This window comes from Neophocaena asiaeorientalis, unplaced genomic scaffold (genome assembly GCF_003031525.2).
Source record: "Neophocaena asiaeorientalis asiaeorientalis breed wild unplaced genomic scaffold, Neophocaena_asiaeorientalis_V1.1 scaffold15, whole genome shotgun sequence".
Taxonomy (NCBI): domain Eukaryota; kingdom Metazoa; phylum Chordata; class Mammalia; order Artiodactyla; family Phocoenidae; genus Neophocaena; species Neophocaena asiaeorientalis.
In genome coordinates this window covers 8,313,763-8,327,349 of record NW_020185328.1, presented here as the reverse complement: position 1 = coordinate 8,327,349, position 13,587 = coordinate 8,313,763, and the positions used below count along the sequence as shown (strand labels likewise).

At 37.7% G+C, this 13,587-nt stretch overlaps 1 protein-coding gene across 2 annotated transcripts in view; it reads right to left on the bottom strand.

Annotated features, from left to right (window-relative positions):
- The window catches only part of ACADM (acyl-CoA dehydrogenase medium chain), a 48,138-nt gene that overhangs the window by 21,374 nt on the left and 13,177 nt on the right, over positions 1–13,587 (bottom strand). For both annotated transcript variants that reach the window (XM_024734615.1, XM_024734616.1), the window contains 3 exons: positions 13,022–13,102; positions 4,081–4,211; positions 1,398–1,506 (listed from right to left, as the gene is read on the bottom strand). In XM_024734615.1, coding sequence (XP_024590383.1) covers positions 1,398–1,506; positions 4,081–4,211; positions 13,022–13,102 — 321 coding nt within the window. The remainder of the gene's footprint in view (positions 1–1,397; positions 1,507–4,080; positions 4,212–13,021; positions 13,103–13,587) is intronic.

The window sequence follows — 13,587 nt, the reverse complement described above, 5'->3', positions numbered from 1 at the left end:
TAGAAGTTTGCATAACTTGGTCAACTCAAAGTAGCCTTTCCAGTTCAGGTTATGTCACCCTTAGTCTAATATCTGACAAGATAATCGGAACCTTTACCCATTTGGAAGAAAATTCATGTAACTCTTAATTAACTTCCATAATCCCTCCTTTGCCTTAGATATAGACATCATTTAGTCATTAATAGGTTTTCTTTTTTACAAATTCACTTTGAAAAAAAAGAGCTTTACATTTGTAAAACTGCATCTCCTCTTCCTTTTCTCAGAGTTATAATCTTAAATCATGCTTCCTTAGCTCTCACTAGGACTACTTTAATGACTTCATTTCTTTCCTTCTTTGATTTACTAAATTTTAAACTCTTTTCTCTTTAATCTACTTTAAATGCTACTGCTTAATTATATCCACGCATTCAGGTTACTATGCTTTTGTTTCTCTTTTTTTTAAATATATTATTTTTATTTTTGGCTGTGTTGGGTCTTCATTGCTGCACGCAGACTTTCTCTAGTTGTAGCGAGCAGGGGCCACTCTTCGTTGCGGTGCATAGGCTTCTCATTGTGGTGGCTTCTCTTGCTGCGCAGCATGGGCTCTAGGCGCACTGGCTTCAGTAGGTGCAGCACATGGGCTCAGTAGTTGCAGCACGCGGGCCCTAGAGCATGTGGGCTCAGTAGTTCCAGCGCGTGGGCTCTAGAGCGCAGGCTCAGTAGTTGTGGCACACGGGCTTAGTTGCTCCGTGGCACGTGGGATCTTCCTGGACCAGGGATCGAACCCGTGTCTCCTGCATTGGCAGGTGGATTCTTAAGCACTGCGCCACCAGGGAAGTTCCCCATATTACTATCCTTTTCAAATATGTTAAATTACCTTTTCTTGTTCAAATAAAATTTTTCTTGCCTTCTCACATTCAAGGCTCTTTGCCATTTCTAAACTTTCTCAGGAACAGCTTTTTATCTTAGTGTTGTATGAACTTGGGTAATCAACTTATGTCACACTGTTTTAATCCATAAAATGGGCATAATGCTACTTATCCTACATGAAAGGTTGCTGTGAGCAAAGAAAAAGAATGGCGAAGTGTTTTGAAATATCTAAAACTCTATTACTGGGCAGGCCATACAAATGATAGTTTGATTTCTGCTTCATTATCCCTCACAGCTGTTATTGGCATTCTCCATAGACTGGCACCAAGAATGGCTACTCTTTCAAATAATTACTTGACACAACTATTCTCAACTTAAAAATCTTTAACAAGGACTATTTCACCCAATAATATCAAAAGCAGATTTATTTTTATTGCAACTTAATACAACCAAAATGTTTTCAATAAAGGAAACTGAAATTAGTAATTTTGAAATTTATAGTTAAAATAATATTGGAGGCCTTAATCACTGATAAATACACACTTTACCTTTCTTCCAATCTGTACTCCTGGGGTGTCTGCTTCCACAATAAATCCAGTAAAGGCTTTACTAGCAGGAGCCTTAGGATCCAGATCAGAACGAGCCAATAAAAAATACCTAATACACATATACATACATGATGATAGATAATAGTATCAGCAGATAACATATGGTGACTCCCATCTCAGTTAATCTTCCCAACAATCCCAATTATTATTACTCCCATTTTATAGATGAAGAAATGAAGAATCAGAGAGGTTTAAAAGTTCACCCAGGCCACATACTTACAACACGGCAGAACTAGTATTTCACCCCACATTTACTTCTTAACTAATATGGTATCTAACTTTTTTGTAGTTTGATTGACAAGTAAAAATTCCTTGTATCAAGATGACATAAAATAAAGTATGTGTGTGTTGGAACTGTCACTTTTTCTTTCCCAAAACTAGTTTAAGTATTTAAGGGACAAGTTATCTGGAAAAGGAGGATAAATGGGGCTGCCTGTGAAAAGAAATGAGATAGTGACCCCTATGTTCTGACTACTGTCCTCTTCATGCAGCAAAATCAGAGTTTGTGTTACAGCTGAATTATGAATATCTCCTGGGTTTTCTCTCCAGAAGAATTCTTCCCAGGAAGATTTAAAAATAAAACATGAGGAAAAAAGGCAAAACATCCAAATATCCATGTAACCCATGTTCTAAATAGCCTGATATAGGAGAAATTTTTTTAAAATTTCTTAAACAACTAATTTATTTTCTATGCTTAAAACTAATAAACTGGGCTTCTCTGGTGGCACAGTGGTTGAGAGTCCGTCTGCTGATGCAGGGGACACAGGTTCGTGCCCTGGTCCGGGAGGATCCCACATGCTGCTGAGCGGCTGGGCCTGTGAGCCACGGCGGCTGGGCCTGTGCGTCCAGACCCTGTGCTCCGCAACGGGAGAGGCCACAACAGTGAGAGGCCCGTGTACCAAAAAAAAAAAAAAACAAAAAAACGAATAAACTATCATCTACTCTACAGTTTCACTTAATAGTTTAAAAAATAGTAAAAATTGTTTTCTAGTTTCATATATTACCTAATTTGTCTTACTACATGATGCGCTGTACTTAATTCTTAAAATTGTGAAAGCTTCTACTTGCATTGTTGGATTTCCCTCAACTTGTTACATTTTAATCATTTCTTCACTTTTTTTATTACTTGTGATATTATGATAACTTACTTAAAGATAATGATATAGCACTCCATAATACTGGACACTCATAAAGTGATTGACATATTTAAAATAAACAGTAAACTCACTCTCAGGAATAATGCTTTTCTTGCCAAAAAATAGCACCGAAGAGCACACATATATAATCAGAATTTTTGCAGACAAGGAAAGATAGCCCATTTTTAGTTCATTATACCAATCACCAGGTCCTTCTTCTGTAAGTTTCTATTTATATACTTGTAGTGATGAGTAAATACATTTTACCCATGACCACTTAACACACACTAGATAGAACTGTTGTTGAAATTCTTGTGTTTATGTTGAGCTATACATTTTTCTCACTTTAACACACTTATTCTAAACTGACTTTTGAAGCAAACATACAAGCCTACTCTTCCATGTATGAGACATTATTTTAAAATTTTTTAAATTCTTCCTACACAACCAAATCTAATTCCTTTACTCTTCATAGGACATGTTTTCTGTGCTCACCCTAATGAAGGACATTTACTTGCTTCTGAATTTATTTCATTTTGTCAATGCATGTCTTAAAAAGTGTCACCCAGAACTGTTACCATTTTTTTCCTACTTGTTTGATGCTATACTTCTATTACTTCAGCAAGAAATTACATTTGCTTCTTAAAGGCAGATACATCACACTGTTGATTCCTATAGAACCTTTCTTCATCTTTTGTGGATTTTTTTTTTTTTTTTTGCGGTACGCGGGCCTCTCACTGCTGTGGCCTCTCCCGTTGCAGAGCACAGGCTCCGGACGCGCAGGCTCAGCAGCCACAGCTCACGGGCCCAGCCGCTCCGCGGCATGTGGGATCCTCCCGGACCGGGGCACGAACCCCCGTCCCCTGCATCGGGAGGCAGACTCCCAACCACTGCGCCACAAGGGAAGCCCCCTTTCTTCAGCTTTTTTCCACAAATAATGCTATCAAATATGTTTTCCTTCAACATTTTATATTAATACAAAGGATTTTATGATCCTTTGTTGAGCTTCATGTCATTATTTTTGGACCTATATATTTGGACCTTTTAGATTTTATTAAAGTAAAATTCTGTCCTCTCTAAAATTATTGCTCAGAAGCAGAGAAATGTGCTATACCAATGGCTTTCCTTTTTCCTCAGAATCTTAGGGGAATGGTTCCAAGAAGATCCTGGTATGGGCTAGGGAGAGTGGGGGTAGTAAGCCAAGTAGAGGGAACTCTAGCTTTCCTAATCAGATTCAACCAGAGCAGGTGTTTTTGTTTTATTTTATTTTACAAATTAAACTTCTGATACAATTTGAAGGAATAGTTCAGAACTTAAGAATAGTTTGTGAAAATCACTGAACTATTTATAATCCTTTATGGACCCTCCAGTTCCATGAATAAAACTTGTCTTAATTGTGGTAGTTTAATAATAAAGGAAGGAGAGAGGGGGAGATTCTGAATATAAAGCATTTAAGAATCAATATAGAGAGGTTTTAAACAACATACCAATTAGCTTTTCCTCCATTGGTTATCCACATCTTCTGACCATTAATAATATACTCATCTCCTTTTTTTTCTGCTTTGGTCTTTATAGCAGCTACATCAGAGCCTGCTCCAGGTTCTGTTACACAGTAGGCCTTGAATATATGGAAACAAGAGAAAATAATTATATGTTAATTATTAAATTATGAACATTTAGAACCAGGAGGGTATTTCATTTTTTAAGTCAGTATTTTAAATACTTTAAAATACTTAACAATAAAATGTTCTTACAGAATCAAACTACTCAAATGTAAAAACATTTAATATGTAATTTAAAACTAGATGTAGGATACCAATAAACCATATCAAAAATTACAATGTTAGGTATCTTCAACAAAGTTAAATAAATTTCACACGAACTCATTCATCCAAACATTTATTGAGTAGTATCTACCATTTACCAGGTTATGAAGGAGGTGATGGAAAAGCCAGAGATGAAAGACATCCTGTCTTCAAGATTTTTACAACGTAGCAGTGGAGATGAATATTATATTGTAATTATATATCTAAGTATTAAAGTCACACACAATGGGCTTAAGAAACTATCTTAGCTTTAGGGTGTCAGAAAGCTTCCCAGAGGTGATGTTTAAATTAGGTCTCAAAAAGGAAAAGGAATTCTTAGGGGGTAAGGAAAAGGGGGAATGTGTATTCCAGGAAGAAGTAATACATATGCAATGATGCCGAGATAAGAAGCAGGGTTACTCAGTGTTTGTGATACAAAAGTACCAGATTCTATGCATTCTGTGCATGTAAGGGAATGGTAGAAATTAGTCTGGAAAGAAAAGAAGGGAACAGATGACAAAGAACACTTTATATTACACTAAGAAGTTAAATTTTTATCTGGTGGAAAAAGGGAAGCCTCTTAAGGCTCTTCAACAGATGTGTGACAAGATGTAAGCAGAATGGATAAAGGGAGTGGTGGAAGGCAAGCAATGGGTAGCTGAAGTTCATTCAAGTTTACTGAGTGACAGGTACTGGGAATACAAGGCCTAAAGACACAAGTTCCTTACCCTTAAGGTACTTATAGTCCAAAGAGAGAAACCTTAACAGTTAATTTTAATTCAAATGACCACTTAGACCTGTAGGGGGTGGGAGGTGATGAGTGGTAAGGAAGATGAAAAGAAGAATAATAAGTAATACTCGTTGAAGGAGATAAGTCTTGAAGGACAAATAAGTGAGGCAAGCAGATCTAGGCATGGAAGAATGAAACAGCAGTTGTACAAGGCAAAGTACTAGCAGTTCAGTACTAGAATGTAAAGTATGAAACTGAAAGCCATGAAAACAGGCTAAAAAGGCAGGCAGGGACCTGGTCCTGGAGGCTGAGGTGTATGCCACGCTAAGGAGAGCAGACTTTTATGCATTCAACAAAAGTTTATCAAACACTTGCTATTGTGCCACAGAACCTGGGCTTCAGGGAAATCCAGAGCAGCCTAGTGCGCAAAAGTGAGGAATATACATGCATTTTTCTGAGGATGTCAGATTCTAAAACGGGTTCACAAACTAAAAAAAATATATTAGATACCACTGCTATTGATGAAATGGAAACACAATGTTTTTGTAAATGCAGGAAAAGTGACAGATTTACATTTTAGATAGTTTATTATTACAGAAGTATAAAGGACAGATTTAAGGGGAGATAATAATAATAACTTTTTACTATCTTCCAGGTGCTGTTCTGAGTACTTGACTCATTTAAACCTCACAATAATCCTTATGACACAAGTACTAGGTATCTACATTTTATAAATAAGGAAACTGAGACAGTGAGGTTAAGTAATTTTCCCAAGTTCACAGATCTAGTAAGTGGCATAAATACCTACATAAGACTGGAGTTAGGGACACAAATTAGGCAAGAAAGAAAGCTTAAACTAAGAAGCAAGATAAGGCAAGAAGATAAGATGAAGTTTAGAATTGTGGTGTGAAATCCACAGGACACAACGACTGAATAGGATGTTGGGGAGCTAAAGAGGATGTTATGACTCAATTTTTTAGTTTAGGAAGCTTCCAATTAGGGATAATCTCTAAGAGAAGCAGTACTATAGAGTGGGAAGAAAATAATTTGGTTTGGGACACACTACGCTTAAGATATTTGAGTCTAGGGCTTCCCTGGTGGCGCAGTGGTTGAGAATCTGCCTGCCAATGCAGGGGACATGGGTTCGAGCCCTGGTCTGGGAAGATCCCACTTGCCGCGGAGCAACTAGGGCCGTGAGCCACACTACTGAGCCTGCGCGTCTGGAGCCTGTGCTCTGCAATGAGAGTCCGCGACAGTGAGAGACCCACACACCGCGATGAAGAGTGGCCCCCACTCACTGCAACTGGAGGAAGCCCTCGCATAGAAACGAAGACCCAACACAGCCAAAAATAAGTAAAATAAATAAATAAATAAAAATACAAGTTGAAAAGAAAACATATTTGAGTCTAGCTAGGAAGAAATGTCTAATAGATAAGTTCATATAGGAGGGTAAAGGTCAGGGGAGAGATAAGGGCTGGAACTGGAGACTTAATAGACTACTCAGTGAATATACCAAAACTTAACACGAGACAGGGAGACTGATTGGCCAATTTAAGTCAAGAGTAAGCTTTATGTAAATCAACAGTGCTAATGCTATAAGATATATTTACAAAAGAATAGTATCTACCTCTTCCTATCTTTGTGCTCTTTACACAATTCTTGGATGACACCTTTGGTCCAGAAGACCTTAATTAAGAAGAAAATACAGATTTATGGGAAAGAGACCTGGAAAATCTCAAAGAGACACATCTTTATTGCAACCCTCTGGATCTGTGAGAGAGAACAGGGCCCAGAAGGATCCGCTCTGGACTTGCTCCAACCCGAGGCTTTCAGTAACTCCCTTCTCTTCAACCTCCCCACTCAGCCCAACATTTTAATCTTTCAGTCTTTCTCCCTCCTTCATCATCCTCTGTTTATTCACCTTTTCCATTCCCTTGTCTCATTTTCTCATGATTTCTTTCTGATTGCCCTGCTCTCTCACACTCATATCCCCTTGCAGATCATCTTTCTGTTGGAGACTATACTGATGGCCTACTTCCAAGAGCAGCAGGTTTGAATCAGCTCCAGTTTAAAATGAAGGTGGGAGGTGGGGGCAAGGCCAGGAGGGGATATTATAAAAAAAAAAAAAAAAGTATCTAAAATAAGAGTGATGGAACCATGCTACTCTGTACTCATCAGACCATACTAGAGTACTATATTTAGCTCTATAATAATATTTTTGAGTCAATGATTACTAAGAAGGCAGTGGGACTTTACTGTGTTGTATGAAGAAAAGATGAAAAAATTGGGGCTAGTTTGCTTAGAAAAAAGTAAGATCCACATGACACCCATATTAAAATACCTGAAGGGCTATACAGCCAAGGGAGAGGATTTGAATTGATAGGAGAAAACTAGTGTGAAATTATTCAAACTTATTGAACACCTATTATGGTATCAGGTGGTGAAGTTATAAAAGGAAATGACACAATCCTTTCCCTCAGGAGCATGCAATCTAGAAGAGCTTTCTAACAGTCAGGGACACTCCCAAATGGAGCTGCTTCAGGAAGTTGAGACTCCTAGACATGAAAACATGAGCTAGACGGCCTTTTCACAGGTGTGCTATAGAGGAGATTCAGGTGTCATGTAGGTTAACTGCATTACTCTTCTACCTAGATGTTCAAAGATGTTCTCAGCATCACAACAAAAAAAGTATTATACAAATGAACTGCCCAGAAAAGATAACTCTTTAAAGTACCAAAATTTTATTTTAAGTAACTTTGGGAATTTCTTTTCCTCTGAAATATGCTATTAGACATTCCTCTGCTTTATAATAAGGCATAGTTTTTATTTTTTTTTTAACTTTTTCATAAATTTATTTTATTCTTACTTATTTTGGGCTGTGTTGGGTCTTTGTTGCTGCACGCGGGCTTTCTCTAGTTGCGGCAAGCGGGGGCTACTCTTCGCTGCAGTGCGTGGGCTTCTCATTGCGGTGGCTTCTCTTGTTGCGGAGCACGGGCTCTAGGCACGAGGGCTTCAGTAGTCGTGGCTCGCAGGCTCGCGAGTGCAGGCTCAGTAGTTGCGGCGCACGGGCTTAATTGTTCCACGGCATGTGGGATCTTCCCAGACCACGGCTCAAACTCCTGTCCCCTGCGTTGGCAGGTGGATTCTTAACCAATGTGCCACCAGTGAAGCCCAAGGCATAGTTTTTAGAACTTATGAAGTGTATGAGTTTGTGTGTTTCTATGCACAATGGCTGGCTCTTCAGAGTTGTTCTTGTCTTATTTGATTGTTTCCTAGTAAGTAAAATTAATTTTATAATGCTCTTTCAGCAGAAGCCATTTTTGTTTCCAGTGCAACTTGTTCTCTTAAGTCAAGCAAATTAATAACATTCTTTTATGCATAATTATTTATGAAGAATTTATTATTAATTTGCATAATTCTATGAATTCTATAATTCTATGAATAATACATTTTGGGTAAGGATCTAAGGGTCTACCAGATTGTTAACCTATGAGCAGGAACCCAGTTGTGGTGGGTTTATTTATTTATTATTTTTTGTGGGGGGGGGCTGTGTTGGGTCTTCGTTGCTGTGCATGGGCTTTCTCCAGTTGCAGCGAGCGGGGGCTACTCTTTGTTGCAGTGTGCGGGCTTCTCATTGCAGTGGCTTCTCTTTCTTGTGGAGCACAGGCCCTAGGCACATGGCCTGCAGTAGTTGTGGCATGCAGGCTCAGTAGTTGTGGCTCACTGGCTCTAGAGCGCAGGCTCAGTAGTTGTGGCACACAGGCTTAGCTGCTCCGCGGCATGTGGGATCTTCCCAGACCAGGGCTCGAACCCGTGTCCCCTGCATTGGTAGGCAGATTCTTAACCACTGTGCTACCAGGGAAGTCCCAAGAGCCCAGATTTATTCATTGTTTTATTCCAAGTCCACCTGGTACACAGTATTCAAATATTTAAAAGAATGAGTAGAACATTATACTTTTCTTTATTAGTGATGATACCACCACCTTATCTTAAACAATTTTGCATTCATTCTCTACTAATTTTTTCTTTTTTGCCTCACACTCTAAAGTGACTGGAGGTAGTTCATATAACGCATGCTTTTTAAAAAATCAGGAATGAAGTGAAAATAAAGATAAACCGGAAATAATAATATACTACAACACACGCTTCGAGGTTCAAATAATTACTAATGGAGGACTATAAAACTGTCTCTGTGCTTCCTACTTACCAAGACAAAAAAAATACTATACTGTAGTTACAAGTGTAAACTGCCTATAAGCTGAAGTCTGGCATATAGCAGGGAATTCAGATATTGAGTAAATGAATGGATGAATGAATGACAGTTAAGGAAAACAAAGTATCCCCTGGCCATGAGGTATGAAAGAAATTACTATATTTTTGCAAAAGGGACACTATGTGAAGATATTCTTATAAAAACTTAAGCATTTTGTTTTATGTTTACTATATCCTTTTTAGATGTTATATGACCAAAATAGGTGTGTATAACAATACAGAAGAAAATACAGAAGAGACTTTGAGGCTAAGTAACTATATAAGATCATATTGCTATTATATGGCTTGAAGCCAGGTCTTAGGACCCCAAGTTCAATGTTCAGTTACATTTCAGCTACTTCTCAGTTCCACTGGAAATACATGGTTTTATGACAAGAGTTTTCTTTACCACTGTTACGCTTTTTCAGACACTTATGAGTTCTTAGACCAAGTAAGTTTACTGAATGTCTTGCCCATAACAAGCTTGTCCTAGTAGTCTAATACTTGTTTCCAGTTGTCTAATACTGCATATATTTTAGGTATATACTTTTTAAAATATATACTATATTTTAGGTATATACTTTTTGAAAGATTTAATCTAATCTTTGAAAAATAAATATGGTTTCTAACTTATTATTGATATTTTAATACTATATGTGTAATATATATGCAATAATACAATTAGTTTTGATTTTTAGAAAATGTTTTTGCACTAAGTGGTATTAAAAAATAATTATAGTATCATCCTGATTTATTTCTGTACTCACTTTCCTCCGCAAGAGTATAACTGATCACATGATCTGGTAAGAGATTAAGTCTTACGAACATGCACTAACACTGTAACTGTAAATTAAATCCAAAAACTTATCATCTTTTTCTGTATCAATTTTTACCATGACATTATTATTATTATTATTTTTTTTTTTTATTGGCTGCTTCAGGTCTTAGTTGTGGTATGTGGGATCTTCGTTGAGGCATGCAGGATCTTTCATTATGGCACATGGGCTTCTCTCTTGTTGTGGCGTACAGGTTTTCTCTTCTCCAGTTGTGGAGCACAGGCCCCAGGACGTCTGGGCTCTGTCGTTGAGGCACGTGGGTTCCAGAGCACATGGGCTCTGTAGTTTGCAGCACGCAGGCTCTCTAGTTGAGGCACACGAGCTCAGTAGTTATGTCGCACGGGCTCAGTGGCCCTGCGGCATATGGGATCTTAGTTCCCTGACCAGGGATCAAACCCACGTTCCCTGCATTGTAAGGTGGATTCTTTACCACTGGACCACCAGGGAAGTCCCCTACCATGACATTATTATTATTTTTTTAATAAATTTATTTATTTATTTTTGGCTGCGTTGGGTCTTCGTTGCTACGTGTGGGCTTTTCTCTAGTTGCGTCGAGGAGGGGCTACTCTTCGTTGCAGTGCATGGGCTTCTCATCGCAGTGGCTTCTCTTGCTGCGGAGCATGGGCTCTAGGCACGTGGGCTTCAGTAGTTGTGATGCACGGGCTCAGTAGTTGGCTCGTGGGCTCTAGAGCGCAGGTTCAGTAGTTGTGGCGCACGGGCTTAGCTGTACCGCAGCATGTGGAATCTTCCCAAACCAGGGCTTGAACCCATGTCCCCTGCATTGGCAGGTGGATTCCTAACCACTGCACCACCAGGGAAGTCTGACATTATTTTTAAAAGCAAAAATATAAGGTATTTAAATATTCAACAATAGGGAATAGTGAAATAATATATAGTACATCAATTAGATAGCATATTATGTAGTCATAAATATCACAGTATTTAAAAAGTAGAACATAAGAAAATGCTCGTTATGTTAAAAAGGATGTAAAACTGCATATATAATATGACATTAATTGTGAAAAATACATCTATATGTATTAAAAAATCTAATAGAGTATACAATAAGACAGTTATAGCAGTTAACTTCATATCTGAGGGATTACAGATGTTTTTGTTCTTCTTCATACTTTTCTAAATCTTCTATACTATTTTAACAATCTGAAAGTTTTTAAAATATTAATTCTAAAAAGTTTAAATAAAACATATTATATGTAGTATAATTTTATAAATATTATTGAGAGTCAACCGACTCTCAGTAGAAATTAATCAATATTTTTCATTAATATACTTATTGACTATTTTCATTTTTACCCTTGGCTTCATATTTTGAGTACATCAATTGCACTAGATACATATTTGAATAATATTATGCACTAGAAGGGGGAAAATGTACAGTAAACCTTTATTAATTCAGAAGTTAGAATAATTTAGGGACTAGAGTGAATGTATTTTTACATATACTGAAGATATTAATAACAAAACTGCCAAAGAAATGTTTAAAATACTTGAACTACTTTTAAAGACTCTAATATTTTAGAAATACCTATTTATAAACAGTAAGATAATTACAAATATTCATATCAGTGTATAAGTTAGGTTCTCCAAAGCATCTCTATGCTACAATTTTTTAGCCTATTTCTAATATTATATACATTACAAGAAAAGAATCGGATGTTTCACACAATTCTTAGACAATATTGAGAATTAGCCTACTAAGTAACTCCCACCTGTTAAAACAAATTGACAACTAAGTAGGAAATACATATAAATGTCTTCATAAGTTTACCTGAAATTTAGGTACCTGAAATAAATAAAAAACATTTATTTTCAAATACTACTTTCTACTCTTTCAGACCAATTCTCAGTTAGCTCAAAATGATAACAATTTACTATATTTTGGTATCACAATCACACCCTAGACTGAAATCTATTTGACTAATAACCAAAAGAAAGAAAAATCCTATGTAAAGTCACTTTCAGTATAGAACTGCAGCATGCATGTGTGTAAAATGTATAAGAATATCTTACATAAAAAAATCCAATTTAGGGACTTCCCTGGCAGTCCAGTGGTTAAGACTCTGTGCTTCTACTGCAAGGGGCACAGATTTGATCCCTGGTTGGGGAACTAAGATCCTGCATGCCTCACGGCACAGCCAAAATTAATTACAATTTAAAAATTTGTTGAAGGCTTCCCTGGTGGTGCAGTGGTTGAGAGTCCACCTGCCGATGCAGGGGACATGGGTTCATGCCCCGGTCCGGGAAGATCCCACATGCTGCGGAGCGTCTGGGCCCGTGAGCCATGGCCGCTGAGCCTGCGCGTCCTGACCCTGTGCTCCGCAACGGGAGAGGCCACAACAGTGAGAGGCCCACGTACTGCAAAAGGAAAAAAAAATTGTTGAGTAGTTCTCAGAAAATTAAATAAAATCTATAAATATCCTCCTGAAGTCACTCAGTGATTCAACAAACTAAACTGCTATCTTTTCAGTCATATTAATTTCTTATTAGTTCAAGAAACTACTAGTTCAAACACCTACTGCCATGTATTCCATCTGAACTTCCTGACACAACTGCTCAGTTCTAGAGCTCTGGAGTGCTCCATTAAGTAGCTATTACTCTCCTGGAAATAAGCAAGAGGATTATTTTTTGACACTTTCTGGCATCCCAGAAACATCATTGTACCTAAATATGTTGCTTTTGCCTTAATGTGCTGTAGCCCAGTGTATATATACAGACTGAAAAGGAAAAAGAGCACACTTATTCACTTCTTTAAATGTGAAATAAAGCAGCAGCTACACATACTCACACACATCATTGGCTCCTCAGTCAGTCTCCCCAAATATTTCTTTTGTTGTTGATCATTTCCAGCAATAATAACAGGCATTTGCTATCAACCAAAGAAAAGTGATATTAAAAAAGCAAGATATTTTAAAATTAGGTATGTAAATTGAAATACTTAATTCAAAACATGAGAACTATTTTTCCCCAAGGGTAAGTCCAAAGAATTGGCCTTTATTCTGCCTCTAAGTTAGAGAGCTAAAACCACAAGGATATAAATCTATTAATCCAAGTATTTTCATAAAACAAATTTATACAGAACTTGTTGGTAATATAATATATAAAAATCTACTGTAATAAGATACACAAGTAGAGAATTAAATTTACGGACTTCCCTGGTGGCACAGTGGATAAGAATCCACCTGCCAATGCAGGGGACACGGGTTCGAGCCCTGGTCCGGGAAGATCTGACATGCCGTGGAGCAACTAAGCCCGTGTGCCACAACTACTGACCCTGCGCTCTAGAGCTCGTGAGTCATAACTACTGAGCCCATGCACCACAACTACTGAAGCCCACGTGCCTAGAGCCCATGC